The 26,281-nt window shown below is 30.3% G+C and overlaps 1 protein-coding gene and 1 long non-coding RNA gene across 4 annotated transcripts in view; one reads left to right on the top strand and one right to left on the bottom strand.

The window, feature by feature from the left end:
- Nucleotides 1–26,281, top strand: part of LOC118182352 (teneurin-m-like) — an 828,075-nt gene extending 801,794 nt beyond the window's left edge. For all 3 annotated transcript variants that reach the window (XM_085821598.1, XM_085821597.1, XM_085821599.1), the window contains 8 exons: nt 719–1,423; nt 2,495–2,831; nt 2,991–3,256; nt 4,246–4,554; nt 6,104–7,706; nt 9,488–10,291; nt 12,840–13,014; nt 18,022–26,281. In XM_085821598.1, the coding sequence (XP_085677724.1) occupies nt 719–1,423; nt 2,495–2,831; nt 2,991–3,256; nt 4,246–4,554; nt 6,104–7,706; nt 9,488–10,291; nt 12,840–12,841 (4,026 nt within the window). In that variant the 3' untranslated portion in view covers nt 12,842–13,014; nt 18,022–26,281. The remainder of the gene's footprint in view (nt 1–718; nt 1,424–2,494; nt 2,832–2,990; nt 3,257–4,245; nt 4,555–6,103; nt 7,707–9,487; nt 10,292–12,839; nt 13,015–18,021) is intronic.
- LOC146995676 (uncharacterized) lies at nt 8,634–16,990 on the bottom strand. Its single transcript, XR_015042486.1, has 3 exons — nt 16,832–16,990; nt 12,472–12,580; nt 8,634–8,984 (listed from the first exon to the last, which is right to left on the bottom strand). It is a non-coding gene; the product is annotated as an uncharacterized LOC146995676 (long non-coding RNA).

The following is a 26,281-nucleotide window of genomic DNA, read 5'->3' as shown; positions in this document are numbered from 1 at the left end:
GGAAAAGTACTGTAGTTAAGAAACTCAGGTTAACTGACTTTTAAATGATTAACCTAATGTTGTTTTCAATAATAATTAAAAATTTAATACAAGTTTTATCATAATATCAAATATAAATGAATGATCTTATTCATCATTGATTAGCAATAATGTCTGCTAATGTTGTCTAGGATTTTATCAAAATTAAAAACTGCAATATCTTTTTCTTAAATAAATTTAGACTTTGAAAACTTCAGATTAAGTCTTAACACCTTAGAAAGGGTTTACTATTCAAAAAGAAAAAGTAATATTCACTATTTTTAACTAATATAACTAAATCTTTACTTTGAAATAAAATAAAGTCTCAGTTTCAGTTTTGAAAATTTCAAAGTTCGTTCTATTAACAAATTAAAACTTTTATTTAAATTGGTTACCGATACATTCTGAAATTAAATACAAATTGGCCTTAGATTCTTGTAAGGAAGAAATTAAAAGTAACTTTAGTTATCAACATTGAGCTGTTTATTGGAAATTAATAAATCAGAGGCTGTGTTGACCTATAATCTAAATGTAAGTTTTACCAGTACAGCAATAAATTTAACTTAGAAAGTTTCTTCTTCTGAATAATTCAAATTTCAGACAACTTGTAGTTAAAGTTTAAGCTTAAGCTTAGGAAATCCGTTTTTATGATAAATAAATTAAATTTTATTTTGTAAAGTTTAAATTGTTTCCCCCCTAGGTAAATCTAAGGTGGCCAACATCACTAGCTATTAATCCATTAGATGGACATCTTCACATCCTGGATGACCACATGGTGTTGCGTGTCACTCCTGATCGTCGACTCAAAGTGATAGCTGGACGACCACTCCAGTGCACCTCTCAGATGGCGAAAGATAAAAATGACATATCTTCTGAAATATATTTGGAATCCCCACAGAGTATTACATTTGCTCCAAATGGTGATCTTTATATTGCTGAGAGTGATTCCCAATTAATAAATAGAGTGAGAGTCATTGGCAGTGATGGTCGCATCATACATTTTGCGGGTGCAGAATCGGATTGCAGCTGCATGGAAGAGAAATGCTCATGCTACGATGAAGAGCACTTCCTCGCAACTAATTCTAAACTAAACAGCATATCTGCAATAACTGTTACCCCTGATGGTAAACTTCATATTAGTGATCAAGGGAATTTAAGGATTCGTTCAGTTTCTGCTTCTCTTCCTGTTCCAGGTAGAGATCTCAAATACAGTATTTTTGCCCCTGAAGTGCAAGAAGAGTACTTTTTCAACCGTCATGGACAACATCAAGCTACAAGGGATCTAATAACTGGGAGGATAATTTATTCATTTAGTTACAATGTAGCCACAAGTTATGGGAAATTAAGTACTGTAACAGATGCTGCTGGAAACAAGATTTATATTTTGCGTGACTACACCAATAACGTATGTATAAATATATGTTCCTAACTACTTTTTTTTTTTCCTTTCTTTCTGAGGAGAGAGTCAAAAATTTAATAGATAGATAGGTAAAGTACAACATGCATATTAATTCCTTAGCCAAATTTCACTTTAGCTATTGATTTTCAATCATTAAATAACTCATTAACATTTTTATTGTTGCCAGTTTCTTTCTTGACATGAGTAGACTGTACTCGTTCAGTCTTGCCATGTGATTGCAGGTGGTAACTAATATTTGCATTTGTGTATTAAACTTTGTTTGGTATTACTGTAATATTTATGACATACTTAGACAATCCATATTTGCAATATGATTTTTATGATTAATAATAATCTTGTATATGGGGTTGTAGGGTTTACCCATTAATAAAACTGGAGCCATTTGGTTTTTTCTATAGTGATGGCATACTACTAGACATTTTTGAGAGTGCACTAATTATCATCCAGTAAAGTTATGTATAAATAAAACAAAAGCATTTATTGCAATTTATTTCTATCTGTAGACAAAATCCAAGACTATGTGTTAAAAATTTGTTTGCTTAAAATTTGTTACATGTATCACAATTTATTTATTGCTGGTGTAAGGAGCTAACATAAGTTTTGCAAAAAGAATTTGAGATGGTAGATGAAATTATAGTAGACTGGAATAATTGTATATGTAAAATATTTGTACTTAAGATGGAGAGAAACATAAAAGAACTTTGGTTTAGCATGCATTAAATCACTTGATGTGTGCATTTGATCAACAAAGAAAAAAAAAAAAAAAAAAAAAAAAAAAGCAAAGCCAGATAGATATATATCAGTTAATAAGTACCATAAAAAGAAAGTATAGTGAAGCTATATAACTTTAGTAATTTTTCAGCTTAAGTAAAATATTTATTATACAAGTGTACCAGTTTCATTATACCTTATCACAGAATCTACTTAGTTGCATCAAATCATAGCCTCTCCCATTTTCTGTACTATTAAACCTTCTTTTTTTAAATTTTTCCAATATGTGTAATAATAGTTCTAGTTTCTAGTGCATTTATTATAAATATTTTATTAATTTTTCAGGTAAATACTATTGAAAATACACAAGGTGGAAAATGTCGTCTGGAAATGTCCAGAATGGCTATGTTGCAGAGTTTTACAACACCTTCAAATTTCAAAACTCAGTTTGATTACCATGGTAGCACTGGTCTTCTACGAAGCAAATACGATAGTACCGGAAAATCCTACATGTACGGTTATGATGAATATGGGAGACTTGTTGAAGCTATCACACCCAGTGGTCAGATAATTCGACTTTTCTACAATTTAAGTATTAAAGGAGCATCTGTGACTGTAACTAGAGATGATCGTAATCCTGTAGTTTTGCTTATTAAAGGTTCAGATGTTACCACTAAAATTGGTAAGTCTATAAGATCATTAAATTTGTAAATTGAATTCTGAAAATGTAATACATAGCGACTGTTGTATTCAGCATAGTGAAAAAGCTCTTTTATTATTTTTGTATAAAGTTTGTTAAGATAATTATTTTTATTTATTACACTTTTTTATATAATTATAGGTGCAGCAGAAAAAAGAGTGACACAGTTTCCAGATGGTAGCCTTATAGTGACATCTGCAAATTCAAGCACCATTGAAGTAGATACAGTTATAAGTCCTGTTTTAAGTGATGTTAATCCCCTTGTTGCTGAGATTTATCCTGCACCAACAAAACTGAAGGCTACTTTGAGTGAAGACAATGTTCTGGATTTAGAATGGAAATATGCTGTCAAAAAATCAGGCAAAGGCCCTGAGCGAGTAATTAGGCATGTAGGAAAGATATTAAAGGTATGTTTATAATTGCTATTTCCCCCTATCCTTGCTGTTCTAGATATTTATGTTTATAATTGCTTTCCAAATATTTTTCTGTTTTCAATTTGAATAAAATTACATCTAACATAAATGGATATTTTTGCAAACTGAAAATGAATATCTTTCATCTGTGAAAAAATTTTTGGAAAAAAAAAAATTCTTGATTATACAAACATTGCAATCATGTCAGACAATCCTTCACATATGTTAATATGTTGCTTCTCTTTCTTTCTCCCTCTTTTTATATGGTTGTATCTGCTTGGATGTACATGAAACAATTAATAACCAATAAGAAATAAATGGAAAATAATTAATACGTTCTTATAAAAAAATCCTATTGTTATTATTATGGCATTGTTTAATACTGTGAAATATATGTCATACATAAATGTTTTTCTGCTAACCATTATGCAGGGCACCACCTTTACATTTTCTGTGCTTTTTTTTTTTTTTTTTTTTTTTCCCTTAAGTTTGTGAAAGATAGAACTACATCAGAATATGTTCTTTCTATTTATATGGCTTATGGATTTGTCACATCATTACTCCTTAATGTTATTTTAAGCATTAAGAAAGGTTTTGTGATTTGATAATTAAAAAAAATGATCTGGAAACACTCTATAAAACCCTTTCCACATAAATTAATGGTAATTGCTTCTTCGTTTTGTACCATTTTGGTGAAAGACTTCATAGAAACATCAAAGAACTTTCAAAAAGCAGAGGAAATCTGTGTACTTATTTTTTTTATTTAGTTGCCAGTTAGTTCTATTGATTAATAAACATAATAACTATCATAAGTATTGGCAAATGCATATGGATTATTGAAGAACAGTGGATTACTTTTAATAAACTCATACAATATAAAGCTGCTTCAACAAAATATTTATTTCTGTTTACTTAAAATGGATACTTCATAGTTACATAGTTTTATTGTTTGATGAAATCGAATTTATTATTTCCTGTTTCAGGTCAATGGAGATGTGCTATTTTCAGTTGAATTTGACCGAGTTGAACTCAGTGAAACAGTTTATGACAAAAATCAAGTGCCTTTGCTGACTGCACATTATGATATATTGGGGCAACCACTACAGTGGAAACCAGCACATAATTTCACAGAAGTACGGTTAGATTATGATCGGTATGGTCGTTTGTCACATTGGGAAAGAGGCTATTTGTTTGAAAGATACACTTTTGACATGCAAGGACGTCTTGCAGAAATCAGGCATGCAGATAACACAGGAATTATGTACAAGTATGATGAAGGTGCCATTAGTATGGTAAGTATATGTAGTTCTCAAAATAAAGTTTTAGAAATTCACAAATTATTTCTTGAAATACAAATTTGCTAATTGTCTGCAAAGTAAATTAGAACTACAGTAATTTAAAAAATTTAAGTTTGGCAGTAATTTAATTCGTAATTCACAATTTATTTGTTGTTTTAACTGTTTAAATAGTAAATTACTACTAAAATAATTAAAATGGTTTTAAGTAGCTAGAATTCTTATATGAGCTATTATGATATAACATTGGAGCTTATTGCTAACAAAACAAATTTTGGAATTCTAGAAATGATGTATTAAAATGGGGAAGGGGAGTATTGTAGCTTATGATTGTGTTTTGCAAGCATGTAAACATTCTATTTTTTCGGTTGTTCTATTTGTCTAAGTAATATATTACTGTCCTAGTCTCTGGCTTCATGCAATTTCTAAGCATTGTGCTTATAATAAGTAACTTGCATTGTGTGACTTACTAGGATTTAGTAAGTCACACAATGCAAGTTACTTATTTAAGGATATACAGTCAAAAGTCGTTAATTCAGACACCCATAATCCGGAATGATCTATAATCCGGACCTCATAGGTAGCGTTGTTCCTTAATCTTCGAATTGGATCCCGCTTATTATTTTTTGCAGACTGTAAGAGCAATTTTATAAAAGTAAACTTGAAATTTCGATTATGTCAAATAGAATTTCCGATGCTGGAACTTCCAAAGGATCTACAAAATGAAAGTATGTTTCGATGTCCAACAAACAAAAAGTGGAATTGCTGCAAAAAATGGATAAAGACATGAAGAATGTGACAGAGAGGTTAGTGAAAACGAAAAAATTTCGATTGACAAGTTAGTTGGTATTCTCGGCACAGCAATTAACGGGACTTGAACAGCGGAACTTTGTAACTGAACAAGAAATTATGTCTGTTTATAGAATTAAAGAGAAAGTATTAGCACATAAAATGAAGCAACTTAAACAACTTACATTGAAAGAAATGTTTAATAAAGTAAGCAAATAAATATTAAGCTTTTTTTTTTTTTTTTTTTTTTTTTTTTTTTGTAAATTTTGATACCCTTTAGATCATAATTGTTCTTTATTTCATAAATTACGGTTTCATATTTTTAATTTTAGAATTTCTGCATGCCATCTTACGAGATTTAAACTGATGATCTATAATCCGGAAAATCGATAATCCGGAATCGCTGAAGTCCCAACGAGTCCAGATTAACGACTTTTGACTGTAGTGCATTTTGTTGTGTTAATTGAGAACATTCAGTGATGGACATTGTTTATGTTTAAAATATAATTTGTGAGACTCATCAGTAAGTCATTTCTTTTTGAACAAAATTACAATATTTAACCTTTTGCGGATGACTCTCTGGTATAAGTGGTAGATATAAATGGCATAAGATTATTATGCTCCCCCCCCCCAAAAAAAAAGAAGACATTTGTCTCTTTTTCCTGAGTTATTGTGGTGAAATTTCTATCCAATCTGCAAAGGATTAAGCTAGGAAATTATATATTAAGTAAATTAACAATTTTTTTCCCCCTTGCAGCCCAGTGAAGTTATTGTACCCAGTGGAAGCCGATACCTTCTTCAGTATGATTCATCTGAGGGGCTTCAAGCTATTGTGACACCAAATGGCCACAAGCATGAATTGGCATTTCAGACATCTTTAGGTTTCTATAAATTATTATATCTGAGTCCAGGAGTACGTTATCCATTCGTATTACATTTTGGTGACAATGGTCAACTTCTTGCAAAATTGTATCCTGAGAATAATGGAAGAGTAGTATACATTTATGATGAAAATGAAAATATACAGACTGTGATTTGTGGACCAGAAAGAACAGATTTTGCATATATGGATCAAAAGATTTTAGTCCGCTCATGGACAAAAACAGTTCCTGAACTAGAACTGCGAACAGATTTCCGCTATCACGGAGTTCTGGTGCAAGAAGAACGCTTTAGGGTTAGCAGTCGTAGTGCACTCAGCAATGCGAAATTCCGTTATCAGTATGAAGGCCATATTAATATTATTGAAGTAGAGATTGGATCTAAAGTGGTTGGAGAAGTTCGATATCGGTATGGCGTGCAGTCTGGTATGCTTGAACAAGTACAACAGTTCTTAGTGCATCGGCCAAAAATAAATAATGTTTTCATTCAAGATGACCAGCGACATTTTTCGAAAACCATCGCCCATGATTCGTATGGTAAAATTTCACTTTTGGCTATAAGTTTGTGGAACCGAGAAGTATTTTCTCTCAATATTCGCTATGATAACAGAGGACGTGTTAGACAGATGGGTTCTAAAATAGGGCATGATGTTTCAGTTGAAACAACCAACTGCACTTACACACCAGATGGTTATTTAAGTGAAGTATTAGGGCATCGGAATTACAGGTTCCTTTATGATGTGAATGGAAACATGAAAACTTTCTGGGAAGATGATCACCAAGTAACTCTGAAATATGATGATGGTGATCGGCTAGTTGGCTATAATGATATGGATTTATACGAAGTTGATGGAAGGGGATTTCTTGTCCGAAAAGGACAAGAAAAGTTTACTTTTAATGCAAAATCTCAGCTAATTCATGCTGTACAACCAGGGTTGTATGAAGTTTATTATTATTATGATGCTCTTGATAGACCTGCTGCATGGCGAGATCATAAAGGTAACATTACACAGTTTTTTTACACCAATCCCCAAAACATACATCAGGTTACTCACATACACTCTGCACAAGATAAACTGACCCTGTCTCTGATATATGATACCAGCGATCATCTAATGTACATAGAAGACACAGCTTCGAATAAGTATTTTGTTGCAACTGATCACCTAGGTTCTCCTTTAATAGTTTTTACATCAGATGGAAAGATTGTTAAAGAAATAAAGAGGACACCTTTTGGAAAACTTATATTTGACTCCAACCCCTCGTTCATGATATTTGTAGATTTTGCCAAAGGACTTAGAGATCCATACACTGGGTTGCTGTTCTTCAGAAGTCGCGCCTACAATCCTACAAGTGCCCAGTGGCTAACTCCAAATTGGGAAGATGTTCCAAAGTATATTTCAAAGCCGTACATGATTCATCTCTATAGGTTTCGAAATAATAATCCTTTGAATGAAGATGAAGACAGTTATCATTTAGATGGTAAGTTTTAAAAAGTCATACTCATAATGAAATTTTGCTCTCACTGTACTTTTAAAACCCCATTAATTTATTTGAATACATACTGTCAATGTCATGTCACGTACTCGGATACTTCATCTTGGATAGTTATATAATTTTAATTACACAGTATTGTAATAGATTGTTTTAGCAACTAAATATCATATATTGTTTCAACCATTTGGAGCATTTTGCTGTTATCTAGAATATTTTATTTTCTATTAAAGAAAATTTTGAATTGTTAATTTTTTTGTTGCTCTGCAGACAAAAATATGACATTGTTTCATTATCTAATTGGTTACTGATCTGACCTTGTGCTTAGTTAATTTGAATTTAGAGTACACATCCAAATGTTTTTATACAGTAGTCAAGTCATTGAAAAGTAAAAGCGAAAAGTTGTAAATTTAAATCTCTATTTAGTTTTTACACCCTTGAACATTCTTTCTTATTTTATAAATGTATTTAAATGTAAATTATCCGTAAGATTATAATATGTAATAAATGTTGCATAAAAATTGGGTACATGCTATTAATTAAATTTGATTAATAATATAAAAGTTTTAAATTTTAAAATTTGGTATTGAGAGATTTTTTTTTTCCAGTTTCTTTTTAACAAATATTGCAGAATTCGAAAATTTTAAATTAAAAAATTGTAATCTTTGTAAATTTACCAAGAGCCACAATTGATATTTATATCATCTTAAAAGCAGTAAAACAATTTTTGTAGTTAAAGAAATGTTTTGAATAATTTCACAATGATAATGAACAGCTTTGAAAGAATATATAACATATTTAACAAAGCTAAGTTATAACCAGGAATGATTGCTTAGATATGTTAGCAAATACTAAATTAAATTCAGATTTTTAAACTATGTAAATCTTCTATGAAATAAAAAGCTTTACTATTCGTTTCAGAAATGCTTTATTTAGTAAACTAAGGAGAAAACCAAAATGAATGTTTTAAATTACAAAAAGAGATTAAAATATAATTTATTCTTATCAAAAGACAGAATGCTGGAATTTTTCTCAGAAATATTTGTACAAGTGTTTACAATTTCATGCAGTAATAATCAGTATTTATACTTTAAACTACTACAAACATTATATAGAACACAAAGCACAACACAGAGAAAGCTAATCCAATCAGCAATAACAACAGCAGCTAACTAAACAACTGAACTGAGATGTCTCTCTCCAGTTTTTTAAAGTTTTCAATCGGTCAAGAGAGAGTTCTAGTAATTTCTTTGCTTCTCAAGATTTCTGGAAACCAACAAGAGGATGGAATTATAGTTACAGCTAATACAGTAGTCATTTATTCAGTTTCAATACAAATAAAAGAGATATTTATTTATTCAATGTTAAATGCACATGCTCTTATATTTTTACTTTCGGCGCAGCTTTCTCTTAAAATTTATCACGCGCTGCATTGCACGAGGAAATAAAATAATTTTGATTATAATTCTACTAAAAATATCTAACTAACTACAAAATTCATAACAAGAAGTTATTTTTAATTCATGCTGCCAAATTGTTTTCTTCGCTATTAAGTTCTTTTGGTTACAACTCTCAAATACTATCGCATTATCTGCTGGGTTTATTTATACATGTTTTTTCCCCTTTTGTATTTTCTGTAGACATTTTTATTTTATGCAGACAGTTTGTGATAATAATTTTTCCACTGATCTGCAATAAAGAGAACCTAATCTTTTTTTTAAACAAACAGAGTGAAATTCTAAGAATTCATTTTATTCCTTTTTTTTTAGATTTGGGCAAGTGGATATCAGCATTTGGCCTTGGGAAGTTCAACCTTCCACTCTCACAAACATTTAATGCAAAACCAGAAATTTCCTTCCCTGTGAAACCAAGTCTGCAGGTAATATCTGGTTTGAGCTGTGCTGCTGATATAGTGACACGTGAATTTTTTCGCCTGACTACTGTTGCACGTACTGAAATTCGGGGGCTGATTTCAGGATGCGAGTTGCGTCCCCAGCTTGCCAATCTACCTTCTGTTCTTGGTGATGGTCTGCTTTTGTCTAAAAGTAAGGATCATGCTATTGTTCACGTCCTTAGTGATGCAAGCCCCATACTGAAGGATGTGGTGACTACTGTGCTTAACGACACAGGATACGTGAATTTGCATTTCTCTCTGCATGGACAAGACTCTTTCTTTTTAGTACAACCCGATCAGCGCAGGGTGCAACAGGATTGGGATCAGCTTCAGAGACTAGGTACAATGTTTAACGTAACCATGCATGCCGGGGAAGGCCATGTGGATCTCAGGCTTCGGAGTCCAGCAATATTGCTCAATATTCGATATGGAGGCAGTCTAGAGGAAGAAAGAAAACGACTGTTGAGCCATGCAAGAAGAAAAGCAATTAAAGATGCATGGCAGAGAGAAATCAAATTAGTGCAAAAAGGACTGAAAAGTAGCAGGGAATGGACAGAGGCAGAGAAAGAAGATTTGCTCACTAAAGGAGTAGTGTCAGATTATTATGGCACGGACATTCATGATGTTGATAAATTTCCTCAGCTGGCTGACGATCCCACAAATATTGTGTTCCGGAAATGTAAGTAATTATTCCAATTTTTTTTTTAAGATTTAACATGTAAAATCTAACATTGAATTAGGATGAAATTCAGTTATTTACCTTCTAATGAACATAAGAATTAAAATTTTATTTGTATTTTAAAAATATCTAAGTGTTTTTAAATGTTAAGGGAGTTTCAAAAGCTTAAAGTAAACAGTAAAAATCTTAAAACAAATAAATTAAATCTTAAAATATATTTTTGAAAAAGGTTCAGTTCTGCTGAGTATTCATTCTTGTTTTAACATTTTTGTAAATCTTATTTTTAAGTTCCATTATATAACTGTGGCAAAATGGTTTCTAAAGATCTTTTAAAGCAACTGAGCTAACTGAACAGAAAAATTTGAATTTTTATTGACAAAATAACAGTTTTTACAAGTAAGATAAGCAGCTGCGTATAGTGCAAATAGATAACAAAAATAAATTGCAATTCTCCTTAACCCTTTCAAGCCTTTTTTTAAAGACATGCCCCTTACAAAAGTCTACAGACTATTAACAAACTAAAGTCTACAAACTATTGTTTATAAATGTTAGAACTCCCTTGCAATGGATTAACAAACTCCTACTTGAGTTGGTCTCAAATTAAACTCTCGAGTAGGAAAACATCTGGCAAATGCATCTGGCACTGAACAATAAAATAATCTTTGCTACCAATAAAATAAACATCTACAAATGAAAGTCGCAAACACTGCTAGCAAATCTGGAAGGGTATGTCACAGATACCAAACTCCTCCCAAAGAAATGTCTGCAACAGTAATTATAAAGAAACTCAATAGCAAAATATGACTCTGAACTGATTAAATGATTTCAGGTTGCAATGCAGCCTAAAATTTATAGCTTTTTACAAAGGGAAAGGGAAGTGCTTCTAGAATTCTCATAGAAAATTGCTACTAGAACCTCAAGAATGCATTTTCTAGAAACGACCAGAATGTCACAGACTATCATTAAGGCCAAGCAGAGTTTTCTCTCAATATCTCAACTCAAGCTTTTAGTTGATTCAAAATCAAAAGATCTTCGAAAACACTACATGACATAAACATATACAAACAAATTAAGTGGCTATAAATTCAAACTTAAATAGCATCCACAATAAAATTACTATACAATATGCACAAAGTAAGTAAATAAAAACATGAAAAGCAAATATGCAAGAAATTAAGCATGCATAAAAAAACAAATTTAAATAAAAACAGATGTTTATAAAAATGTAGTGTATTATTTACATCATTTTGGGGAAGATATTAGCAAATGCATTCCTTAGAATTGGTAAAGGAAGTAAATCTACAAACAGTAATTTAATTTATTAGAAAATAAAAACGTTTTAGTATTTCAGCAAAAAAATACCTAATTTTCTTCTAAAATACTTAATTCAGTTTGAAATTAAAGCTGCACCCTTTGAGACTACTAAATGGGATAATGATGCACCATGGGACTGCAAAAGGAGATAAATTTAGTAGCAACAACTTAACTTATTCAAAAATAAAAATGCATTAGCAGTTGTATGTGAAAATGCATACAATTTTCCTCCAAAATAATTAATTCAATTTTGTTTTCTGTTCTTTCTGAATAAATGCATTAATTTTCTATTTTTATGATTGTTGTGAACTGAAATTCCATTTCAAAATCCATATATGTAAAAACAAATCTCATAGCAAGTGTTTAAAAAAAATATATATATATGAACATATAAATATAGATGTCTAAGGAAAAAATATAACTATAAATTTTAATTTAAATTAGCAATAGCACCTTAATGCTTAATTTTAATTTTGCTCTTTCCCCTTTCTATTCTAAAAATAGTAATATCTTTTTCTGCAATGTATGCAAAACCAAGTCTACATACAGGTCAAAACAAGGGAGGTAAGAATAATGTTATAAATATGATACTCCTAGCTGTAGATGAGGCAATATTTTCTGCTGAAGCAAATTCTGATGATTGGTTTATTGACAATAGGTTTATTGGCCTCAAAACGCTTCATCAATAACATTCACTACCTTATAGACTTAAATTTGAAAAATTTGAGCTTTTCCATGGCATCATTGCAGCAAATGAAAGAATATAAAGACTATTCTTGAGAAAGAGTTCAATACTAATGTGTGATATGAAATTATGTGAAGCCTGGACATTATAACCAGCACATGTACAACAGAAGGACACTTACTAGATCACAGAAAGCTTATTGGATCATGGATTGCTTGATGTAATAATGGTTGCCCACTACTGCTAGCGTCACACCACAATGGAGGTTGGTTTCCGAATTGCTCTCGTAACTATAATATAAATATAAAATAATTTCAAAAATTAGTTTCTTTCATTTCCTCTACTTCAGTGAGAGAATATTTCTTCCAACTATTTTTTCTACTATGGAAGAAATTTGCCAAATCAGAGCATAATATTAATAAGATGTATGAATATAATTTATTTTTGCTTTCAAATTTATCTACAATGTCTATAGTTCATTTCTGCATTACTGGATTATTTATAATGATAATATAATTCATGAAATTTATTTTCTTTTCATTTGTACAGAAACTGGAACATTTTCCTCATCCAAATTTATCTGTGATCTATGTATAAAATTTCAAATACAGGGATTAAAGCTATTAAACAGATGAATATTGACTCTGCCTTACTACAAGTATAATTTGTGTTTAATACTGAACACAAACAAGCTATTTCCATATTGAATTTTCAACTTGCAAAGGTAAGTAAATTACTCTATTTATAAGCATTGTAATTCATATAAATTATTCTTTATAGATTTTTCTGACCCATGGGTATAATAGCTAAGACTTTTAGTGGGAAAAAAAGTATAATTGGCTCTCGAATAAATTCTATCTTATTTTTATTTTGATAACTAAGCCCTGTTATCTACCAGTGAGCATAGAAAATAGTCATCAGAAAATTGTAAAGTAAGGATCCTGAGGAACCAATAAAAAGTAAACTGTTCACTTTGAGCTGACAAGATTGAATTGGAGGAAAGGGTCAGAGGTGTCAGTTAGTAGAAATTCAGTCAGAGTACAAGATAAAGTGAAAAGTGACAGTTCTGGAAAAATTCATATTAAATCCGTTTAAAAAGTATACAGACTACCTGAAAACATAGAAGCAAAATTTACAAAGTAACACTGATAAAATCTACTATGAAAGTATGAGAGCAATGCTTTACAAAATGTAATGGATATGGGTGTAGTTTGTAGGTCTGCATGTTCAAATATGGTTCACAATAATTATTTTTCATCAGTAATTTAATTATTACAAATTAAAATATTAATAACAGTAATAAAGATGTAATAATGGTTGCTGATTTGAACTTAATTTTGTTCTTTATATTGTATTAGAAAAATCAGAATTGCTTATATTTGGTTATTTAACTTTAACAAAGTATGTAAGGCTGTGTATATTTATTGTTGGCCAAAGGAGATATACCTTTATGGAAAATGCTGTAAAAATTTGATGTAAACATACATTTTGCAAAGAAGAAAATTTCAAAAATATCTGATCCAATCCATTTGTACATCTGTAGTGCAAATGAAACCAGCTGTTCAAGATAACCTGTCTCAATTTTTAATTAGCAAATTATGAAATTTTGTAATTTGATATTTAGAGCATGATTTAATTTTAAATTAAGCAATTTGATTTAGGATTTTTCAAAGTATGATGAAAGATTTTTTAATGATATACATTCCACAAGAAAAGGAAGAATGACCTTCCTTGTTTGCATTAGTTGTACATAAGTCACATGATCTCTGAGGTCATCTGCATTGTTTATAAAAGGTATACATCAGTCACATGATCAATGAGGTCATCGGAATGTATCTCATTAGTATTATCTTTATATTCTCTGTATTGTTTGTAACGCAAGTGCATATTCTGACTGAGACTTCAGAAACAAATTGCCATAAGAAATGTATGAAACAATGTGTATTTGATTTCCTGCAAAATATTTGGTCTTTCCCAAAATGTAGCCAATCTGTTAAAAATGGGGACAAATAGTAGCCAGCAGCTATTGTAAATAACTATCACAGACCACGCACAGATGTCCTTGTCAGTTGAAGCAATTAAAGATAGGATATTTCTCTTATGAGAGAAAGCAGTGTGCAAGTATGACAGTTGTACCACAACCAGGTTTAAAGGATACAGCAATTTTTCTGGTACAACAGTTGTACCAGTTTGAGGAAGTTAAGATGTTAAATTCAAAATACAGTTCCCATTCAGTAATTAAATAGATTCATATCAATTAAAAAAATTATACAGACATTCTTTGGTTGTAGTTTTTAAGAAAAACTGAGGCAATATCAACAATTTCTGATAATTCAGTTTTATAACACAATCAACATCAGCTTTTAAAAAATGTAACAAAATTTTACATTTCTACTATAGCGAGAATAAATTAAAAAACAATAGCAGCACATGTATTTACATGGCTTGCTACATATTACAGATTTAGCTACTGTGTTTTCATTAAACATACAGAGGAGTGAATTAAAAAATATATTAATTCACAACATAACTGTTTACTATTGTTGTAAGAAAGAACAGATATTTTAACAGTTGGTTTTAGGAATTTATTTTCTTTTGAAGGAAATTATGCAATTCGATAATAATGATTTTAAAAACTGCCTCTTGTGACAACCCTTACTGCTTTCTTATGCAAGTGTAACTATATTCATTTAAAAAAAAATTAATGTCATTATGTTCATTGTTGTTGATATGATGAACTGAGATTTTTGGTTCTGCATTTTTCATACGTGTGATAATGCTAGGCATAAGTTGCATGTTCTATAGCAAAAATACAATTTATTGATTGAACTGTGCGTCATTTCTTGCAAAAATTTACTGGACTCTGCGCGATTGCCATATCGTGATTTCTAGTAAAAATCTTATTATTTTTGAAGTCTTTGATACTAAAATTTATGATTTTGCTAAGTTTCTGCTTCTCCATTATTTCTTTATGCTATTTTTTGGTATTTTTAAAAATTATATGTATTTTGATAAAATGCATGTTACGACAAAATGCAAAATAAAGCAAGTGCATATCACAAGAGACTCTAAATATTGTTTAAGAGAAGTCATTGGCCAGTGATCATTGAACCCGTTATGATAAAGTGAATAGAAAAGCATTTGAAGGTTCAAATTAAAATAAATAAAACGTACCCATTTAATGAGATACATTCCGGAGCACTGTAAATGCAGTTGGCCTTTAAACCATGTAAGAATAACAATGCCAATGTTCTGCGCAGTTCAAAATTAATATATAATTTTATACAACTTAAAATTTAATTTTCAGCCACTGACTATTATCCTATTGATAGTATAAACTGCAAATTAACACATTTTGTATACTATAATATATATGTCACAAAGAAAAATATAGAGATTTGTGCAACTGAGTTCACTGCAGTACTAGCTGTGAAACTAATAATTTTTCATAATATATTTTTCTTCATTTTATAATAATAAATAATAAAAAAGTACTATCTGTATACATTTTAAATATTCAAAAAATAAATTTGAAGTTTTTTTTAATCTTGTAAGTTACATAATTTATCTGCAGAATTTTTTATTTTAAAATCATGTAACTCAAAAATACTTTTAAGTGTATTTATTGAAAAGATCTACCATAGGAAATAGACTAGTGTAATTCTAATGCATGTTATCTCAAACTATACCACTGATTTTCAAGGACTAAATATACATGCTAATTTAAGATTTAAACTAAAAAACTCAGCAATCTTTCATGAAAATTTAGAATTAAGTATAAATTCTTATAAAAGCATCCTTTTATATTAAAATGTTTTAGTATTACTGATGTTTCTAATATTACAACTGTTGGTAATGTAATGTATTTTGCAGTAATTGACAAAACAGATAATCTTCTTAGTAAAACATAAATTTTATTTTTAGTTTACGGAGATAGATAATTTGTATACAAATCTTAAGTGGCAAAATTTTCATACATCTACTAGCTGGTCAAACTTCAGAATTCTAAATTTTAAACAATTTTCTCTATTGCTGATCAGCAGTTGCATCATGGCGTACAAATATGGCGTTGCCACTTCAATAATTGATACAGTTATTTGTTAAATAACAAGATATTACAGTATCCTTAATATCTACAATGGAAGGTATTAAAAAAATTAACATTCCGATATTTAAGTGTATTCATTAAAAATCGATTACAACAGCTAAAATATTAAAACATAGCCTTATGTAATTATATAAAATTTTAGCAGCATAAAATGTTCTATGACACTATTTAATATTAATGAGAGAAAACTGGCTTTGTATTTATGTTCTTGCAGTTAAACAGATCTTTCCCGAATTCGGCTATTTCAGTAAGTTAGAACAACTATTCATGAACTATGAATATACCATTATTACACTTTCATTTAAAAGTTTGGAAAACGTTTTTCAAGGTCTTGGGAATAGTTTTCAATTAACTGATATACACTTAATATTCTTAATAGAAACATTATTAAGACTGGTAAGCATCGTGCATAAAAAATGCTTATAAATCTTACCTCGTTTTTTGCAGAAATTTGCACAGATGTTTCATAATTAATTGATTTCTTCATTTTGACCTTAACACGGCTTGTTATAAGTACCGTGATATCCGGCATTACTTTGAAACAAATATTGTTCAGATGTTTTCCATTGAATAACAAAAGACCCTACTTTTTGACATCACGAAAAGAGAAATCATTTCTCGCAATAGCCATAAATTTCTAAATTCGAAAAATCAATTAATTTCAGCGGAATATCTGCTATCGACTCCATAAACATAGCACATGCCAATATTGTTCTTAATAATAATAAAAATAAAAATGAGTTTCAAAATAGACACGTGACCACATTTTTCTTCTTCTCTTGCGGAATGTATCTCATTGCTTTAATCTGCATTGTTGTATTTTATGCTGTGATTTATACCACATATCTTTCTTCCTTTTTTGAATACTGTTATTTAATTCTTTACATATTTAAACAAAATATAGCCATAAAAATTAAACAAAAATGAAAATAAAAAAATAATACATAACTGATTATAAACAATGCTTTAATCTGTAATAATAAGAAATAGTTTTTAAACATTTAAATTTTAAAGGAAAGTTGATAAAGTTTAAATCTTTTGATTGTTTTTTTTGGGGGGGGGGGCTAATTGTGGGTTTATTTTAATTATTATTATTATTTTTTTTATTGCCGGATGTGCTTTTTAAAAATTTTCTTGAAGCAACAATACTGTTAGTTACTAGTTACGGGTCAAGGGACTTAATAGCTGATACAAGAAGATTATCTGCAGCATTAGGCTATATTTTATTAGAAAATCAGTTGTAACTGCAACAGTTACACTTATTTTGAATGACTATATAAATAATTTTACAAAAATAAAAGTGATGTTTTGTTAGTAATTACTAAAAAAAGACTGAAAGAGAGCAATAATAATAAACTAAAAGTTAATGTATCAGTATTTTTATAGCTAATGATGTCTCTTTTACAAATTTATTATATCTGTAGAATCTATCTTGATTTCATAATATGTAAGAGAATTTTCTGGGGTTCACAAGAATTGCTGTTAAATTTTGGCCATCCAGAAGTGAAATTGAGATTCTATTTTGTTTAAATTTCAGATTAGTTATAAACTGGATTATTTTTTTTAATGTATCTGAAATGATGGTATATCATTGAAGTAATTTATTTTTTTTCTGTTTTTCAGGCAAAAGCAGCAATCCCTGATACTAAAATTATCTTTTTTGTGTGTAATTGTTTCTCACAATTTGGCATGATTTCATCATCCAATGTGTGCAATATTTATCTTACTGAATTGGTAAAATACTCTGGCATATGAATCATGAAATCATGTCATTAAACAAGGATATTTAAAAAAGAAAAGATGGAATTTGTGTGCTTTCTCCAAAATGTCCAATTTTACTGTTTGTCTCAGTTAATTTTTGAAACTTTACCTTATATACAAATATGTGCTTATATATAAGGTATGTGTATTTGCCTTTAAATATTCGTTAATGTAACTAACTATATTAAAGCAGGGTATTTATCAAAAAAATTCACTAATTATAGTGATCGAAAATCAAAATTGAATATAAAATGATGTAATTATTAAGAGCAGCAAATTTTTGCCAGAAAATGTTTATTTTGAATATATTACAGAAATTTGTACAGCATAGTCCTTGACTATCATTTAGAAGTGTTAAATGCCTTTCTGAAAGAATAATTGTATTAAACTTTACATATGGATTTTGCTTTTCATGTGCAGCTTATACATAATTCAGGCATTTTTATTGTAACAGTAATATGTAAGTTTGAAATGTGTGACAAATTCTAAAAAGACGTACATACAGTCATTGCATTATAAAATCAAATTTGAATTAAAAAGTTTTGCCAAATAAAATTTCACAAAATTTGTATAAATTTAACAAAAATGCATTACAAAATTAATTTTATATAGAATGCATATGTTTTATTTTTGTATAAGGAGTAGTCATTTAATAATATTTGGGTATCCAAAAGCGTAAATTGTTTTTTATAAAATTAATTCTCCGAGTAAGGTATATATATATATATATATATATATATATATTTTTGAAGGAGGCAGTACTAATCCACATTTTGCTACACTACAAATTCTTGTAGTTTTCTCTTTCATAAGCATGCTTTGTAAGATGATTTTCATGACATACTAGAATAAATACTGAAGCTTTCTGTAAGATGATTTTCATGACATCATCTTACAGAAAACTTCAGTATTTATTCTTTTAATACTAAGCCAGGGTTTCTTAAACTGTGGGTCACGGGGTCCTGCAGCAGGGGGTAGCCAAAAATTTTAGCAGTTTTGATAAAATTCTTTAACTTATTATAATAATTTTACGTAGGTTGGGGCAAAAGTCATGGCAACTATTTTTTTCCCTTGAAGATACCAGTCCGGTTGGAAAATGTGACATATACAGACGAAAGGACAAGGTCTTAACTTCATGTGTGGACAATGAATAGCACTGAAATATCGTAGCACATGAATTTATTACGGTAATATACAGGGCAATATGGCCTTCACTGTGCAAAAGAATGATAACACAATACACATACGTAATATTGATATGACAAACCTGAGCCTAAAGACCCTCAATGTAGTCCCTTGCTACTGTCACCACACTCTGCCAATGATGTGGGAGATGCTGAATACCATCAGCCTCAGCATTTGCTGCACAATGGTGAATCGGGTCATCTGTTGACGCACAGCATTGACAATGCCCTCTCGTGTTGCAAACCGCCTACCACGTATTGGTTCCTGAATCTTGGGAATGAGATCAAAGTCACAGGGTGAAAGGTCAGGAGAGTACAGTGGGTGCTCCAATTCTTCCCGTCCCCAACGTCAGAGTAGCTGCCGCGGTATCGGAGTATGATACATAGTCCTCTGCTTTATGTGGTCTCTTATCTTCTCTTACTCTGCTTTATGTGGTCTCACATTGTCGTGCAGAATTGTTGCACAAGGAAGTACCTGTAGTACTGTGCAGTCACTGTTCTGCCATGAGGAACAAAGTGGCAAACAATGACACCTTTGATGTCATAATGACGATCACCATCAATTTGACTGGGGAAGGATTCTGACGGACCTTCTGCTGCCTTGGTGATCCAAAATGTCGCGGACTGACGTTTCTGTTCTGGTTCGTATGCTCTGCCCCAAAATTCATCAATGGTGATTATTTGTGACAAGAATTGATCGCCGTCCTGTTGCCAGCGTACAAAGTGGTTGGAGCATATTGCATAGCGCACCCACCTTTGAACTTCCATCAGTGCATGCGGTACCCACCACGAAGCGATTTTATGTAGCTGTAGCTCACTTGCCCTCTCTAACTCCAGTAATATCCATCGTCTGTCTTCATCCATGAGGTGCTCGATGACGGCACGTGCCAAGTCGGTCCACACACTCACCGGTCGTCCCAAACATTGCTCATCACTGGTTGACACACGTCCTTGCTGGAACTTTCCCACCCACCATGCTACTGTACGATATATTAGGGCATTATTGCCAAGGGTTTCTAATAATTTACTACTAATTTCTACTAATTCGCATTTCTCCGTTGGAGAACGGCTATTTTGATGTAAGCGCGCTGCTCAACATGGGTTACTTCCATCTCGCACTACACTCACCACTACTGATTTCAGAGCCCTCGTGACCACAGAGCCATCTGTTGTTCTGCATACACACTATGCCTGCAGAACTTCCACACAACACATATATGTTTTGTGATCTGTTCACATATCTACAAGAAAAAAATAGTTGCCATGACTTTTAGCCCAGCCCTCATACAATTACCAAATACTTTTACACAATGTATCTAAAAATAGATAAAGACAATACAGACAAAGAAAAAAAACAAAAATTTTCCTTGCTTTGCACGTGACGCTGTCATTTCGTTTGTTACTTATTTAAAATTTTCACATTTTTCTATGTCTTAAAAATTAGAAATTAATGACCTAAAACTGCAATACAGTCAAGTCTTTAATCCGGATTCGTCAGGGTTTCGGCGATTCCAGATTATAGATCATCAGTTATAAAATTAAAAATATGAAACCATAATTTATGAAATAAAGAGAAATTATGATCTAAAGGGTATCAAATTTACAAAAAAAAAGCTTAATATTTATTTGTTTACTTTATTAAACATTTCTTTCAACGCGTGCATGCTTAAAGCATACATTACGCATAGTCGAAATTAGAAAATTGCAACCAGAAAACGATTTGATGTGTATTTGTGATATTTATAATGACGAGGAATTTGATTTAAATCATATCAAAGACTGAGTACATCGAGATGAAATACTACATTTAGTAAGGAATTATAAGCCAAATAAAGTAAAAACATCTGCCTTGAAGATAAGGATAGTGCTGACAGATTAACTTCCAGTTCATTGCGCGCCGCGATGTCCCCCCCCCCCCACAGAGCAGCGTGAAATTGATAAACAGATTTCGGAATGGTTAGAGAAACAAAGGATATACCTTTATCCATTTTTTTGCAGAAATTCCACTTTTTGTTTGATAGACATCGAAACATGCTTTCGCTTTGTAGCTGCTTTGGCAGCTCCAGAATCGAAAATTCTTTTTGACATAATCGAAAGTTCAAGCTTACTTTTATAAAATTCCTCTAAAAGTCTGCAAAAAATAATAAGCCGGATCCAATTAGAAGATTAAGGAACAACACAATTTGCAACATTAAATGAAATAAATAATTAGATAATTTTATCTTAGCTTATACCGTTCGTTATACATTAAACGCACATGCGCAGAAAGTTTGTAGCTTTGAAGTCCGGATTAAAGACTTTTGACTGTTGTATATTACAGTGCAAGTGAAAAATTGACAGTTTCACTCATGCGTGTGTCAGATTTGCGCAATACTTATGAGGTTTCACAAAGTTGTGAAAAAATCGCAGTGATAAAAGGGGGTCATGACCGGGAAATGTTTAAGAAACCATGTACTAAGCTGGCATATGCAACCTAAAGTTTTGCCTTCCATTTTCTTCAGTATAACATCTAGCTTTGTCTCTCAACTTTTTAACCATCCTTTGCAAAGCTAGTTTTGGTCTACTTATTGGCCTCTTCCTTGGTTCTATGTATATATATGGTATATGTTGATACTAAAGGTATCTGACCTCCACTACCAACCTTCCATCTATGAAGGCAGGCATTCTTAATTTGCATCCCATGTGTCTTCTGTATTTAATGCCTTCTACTGAAATTTTTATCTTCGTTTCAATTAAAACTTTCCTCCTTAAACTGCCTACCTCCATTGTGAGTAAGTATCTGTAATGACATCATTGATGTAATTGCCAAAAATGTTTCTAACATAAAGTCATTACTTCATACCATATATCACCTATATAGAAGTTTTCATCTTAAAGTGGGATGAAACTCTGATCAGACAAAGTGTATGTGTACGATACATGTCCTACCATTAGTGATATTTTGATTTTTGACATGTCATAGACCTAGAGCACCTTGTGGTGACATAATGAGTTTTGGACTCCATCCCAGTTTAAATAAAGAGCACCTTAGGTAATGAAAGCACAGAATCTCATTCCACTTTTTACCAGCTTCTTGAGAGGATTTTTAGACCAATGAATTTTAGGGCTGCTCACTGTGCATAGCTATGTGATCACAAATATTCATAGCTGCTGAAGATTAAACCCTGCCCTTTGACAAGCAGCCTTCTCTAGATATACTGACTGTTTGGTTTTAGCTAAAATTGAGAGAAATGGTGCTTCCACATGTCTTCCAATTTGCTAGATATCCTTGTCCTTTTTGTTTTAAACAATGCTGTGAGGAAAGTTTTTCTTACTTCATTTTTGCAACTGTTAAGGAAAGTAATTTGAACATATAATTGTGTTTAAAACATTTTCATATTGATTATATACAGCCCTAGTTCTGAAACCTTTTGAAGGTTTATTATAAACATCACAATTTATTTCTTCATGCAGTGTGTCACTATTTAAGTGGTATGATGGGATTTTTAAAGTGATGTGTGTATCAATCTATCAACCATAAGAACAAGTTTTAACATTTATATGAGATTGTTAATATAAAAGTTATGCTGACAGATTTTAAGACCTGAGGATGCCTACGTATTATTTATGAATACATGTCGCATTTGATTCACAAAACTAAATTGATAGTGATTTTAAGATAAACACAAATACTCTGAAAATGGGTGATATTTTAGCATGATGGGCATTACATGTCTCATCAATTAAATATTATTTGCAGTATGATATAAACATTCTGTCTAAAGTATGTATTTATAAAATAATTTTTAGGAAATTTTGTAAACAGTGACTTTGAGAATTATTTTGAATAGTGCTGTATTGTGCCTACAATAATAATTTGCAATCTATCATGTAAATTAAAATGATTGATATTTTGTTTTAAAATGCAAAATGTTCCCCCTTCAAATAAAAAAAGGAGATTAATTTCATTTGAAAATTTCAGTTTGTATCTCTACTTCCTCATACTGGCAGTTAATATATTTAAGGGATGCAAAGCATAGTCTGCCTAAAGTGATCTGTGACTTAATGATAAACAGTACAATACTGTAATATACATCATGGTATTATAATTTGTAAAGTTACTAAAACTTTTTTATAAATACTAACATTGGTGCTGCTTTGGCTACTATTATTAAGCTGAAGTAATCATTATTAGGATGTTATTTATAAAAATGCTTTATTCAATTTAAAGTTTGTCCTTCAAAACTTGCACCTTAATTAAAAAGTTCTCCCTTGCCCACCCCCTTTTGATAATTGCACATTTGAAATATCTTTAAATGTAAGCAGTTAAAGTTCATATTTGTGAAGTTATTTACCATATATTTCCCAATATCAGCGATCTTCATATAAGCTAAGAAGTAAGATTTTGCTGAAATTTTTGACCCCAAATGAAAATGTATGTAAACAGAATTTACAATTTTGCCATATAAATACAGCTGTACATATCGTTCAAATTACAAATAAATGCTAATCTAACTAAAGACAAACTGAAGTGCCAAGTCAGATTTCATTCGGAAAATAAGGGTAGAGAAGAAAAATACAGGAAAGAAAAGGCACTTCTGATGCTGATACATTTCTCAAATTATGGGCATGTGCATCTTTTGAGAATTTGTCAGTAGTGTGGTGAATTTTACTTTATTTCTTAGTTGTGTTAGCGTTTCTCAAACAATCACAAGATTTTTCTCTTCGTGAATTATCCTTTATGCGCTTGCTTGTATGAGTAAAATGTAGTGCTTCACAATAATCTATCTATATATTCTTTTAAAGGAATACTATTGAAGTTGAAAATATTATCTAGGAAGTGAATTATAATGATGTTTCATGGCGAAATGGAAGATGATGATATTTATTTGAATTTACTTTAGGCAAAGATTTTGCAGAATTGCTAGAACATTTTAAATGAAATATTGACATTAAGAAATTTAGTTAATATGTATTAGGAGGATTGAATAAAATAATATTAAATATTTTTTAATATTTAAATTATGTTCAATCTATAACATCATCTTTGTGATTGAATTATTTGTAAATCATTTTGAGCCATCCACCAAACTTCAGTAATAAAAAATTTGCTAAAAATTCTCAGCTTAAAATGGAAATACTTGAAATTTATAGTCTCACAAATTACAAAAGTCTGAATTTTATAAAATTATAATAATTTGAAAAGATGTGAAAATAACCTTTGTAAGAGGATTTGGGGAATGAGAGAATAATAAGAAATTTTTTCAACGTTTAAAAGTACATTTGTTTAGATTGCAGAGAGTTCCTAAATCTTTTGCATGTTATGGTACATGAAATTAGAAGAAATTTAAAGTTACGTATTAAGACTAATTTGTATTTTACAGAAATGTCAAGCCTTGTATGTCAAAGTAAATATAATACTTTCTAATTAGCATATTTTGTTAGTATTTGAAATGTGTGATAAATATTTAAAATTTTTTATTTTGAACTAATTATAAAGTATGCCAGGTATTAATATGAACAGTGTTATATTTCTCAAGCTCAATGTAAATTTTATGCACTTGAAAAACAAAATTATATCTTGATTCATTACAGAATTTTTTTTATCCTTACTATAATAATTAATTATAACCTAGGTAGTGTTTAAGGGAAAAAAGTATTAATATGTTAAAAATGTATTAAGGTTTTCAGACTTCTAAGATGAGAGGTCTGAAAAAGTTACAGATCTTGGTGCCATATTTCTGTGTATTAATTCAAATATTTTCATTGATTTTATTATTTAATGCCACATTTTTCATGCATTTTCTTTTAAAAACTGATACTTATGTATGCATATAATTTAAAGCAAGATATTAATTATTATCAAGCTACTGAAATTAAGAAGTTACTATTATGTAAGACACTATTAAAATTAAGAGTATGAATTCTGTTATTAATACTAAGAATAATTTATTAATTTTCTCTAAAAGTCTTCTTTTAAATATACTATACTTTTCCTATATGTATCTGTATAATTATTGTAAAGTGATAAAACTGCTTGTTTGTTTCATTTGTATAAATATGATTTAATGGTACTTGCATATTATTCTCTCAGTCAGAGTGCTGCCATGGAACTTGGAGATCAAATTTGGTGATGTATCTGCCAGAAATTTATAAATTACTAATTATTTAATAATGGCTAAATTTTATTTATAATATATTAGGTTCTACTCCTAAAAATAAAACAGTATATAAATACAAAGTATTCAGAGTGAAAAATTATATATAATTTGATCACTGTAATTATATACATATTTTCATTTTGCTAACACAACTAAGTCCATTGAATTGCTGCAGATTCACATCTTTTCACCAAGATCATTCATGCTTGGCTCCAAACTAATGTTTGAAATGGCAGAATAATATGTAAGCACAGTTTAATTTTGTTGCTGTTGAGTTTGTATTATTGTTTGGTTATCTTTGCCATAGTGACATTTTCACAGCAACATGAAGGTGCTTTTTATGTTAAATTAACAATTTTTGTATTCTGAATGTGTATGTGCTATGTATCACTGTAAAAGAACTATGGACAATCAAAATATTATAGAATGGTACAATAAGCAGCAGTGCTGGACACTTACATATTTCAATTTCTTATATATATTGTATTGTCTCAATGTGTGTTTTGTGGCCGTTATAGGTCGCTTGAAACTTACTCGAACTGTATATGGAAACACGTTTTCATTACGTAATGAAAATCTACGAGTAAGAAAATTTCCGTCGAACTGCAATGCCGAATTGTTTTAATTTATATCACAGACTTGACTGTGAATAATCTGTATATAATGTTCATAACAAATTGCCTTGTACATATTTGCCATATATAAACATATTAAGAAATATTTGTACTTAACTACTGTTGATTTTACTATTGCATTCAGTCATCAATGAACTATTACAATAAATTGGACCAAAGTCTA

This window comes from Stegodyphus dumicola, chromosome 8, assembly GCF_044657685.1.
Source record: "Stegodyphus dumicola isolate Sdum_Otavi_A_Nest chromosome 8, ASM4465768v1".
Lineage (NCBI taxonomy): Eukaryota > Metazoa > Arthropoda > Arachnida > Araneae > Eresidae > Stegodyphus > Stegodyphus dumicola.
Note: the sequence above shows the minus strand (reverse complement) of the source record. Positions and strands in the feature narration are given on the sequence as shown.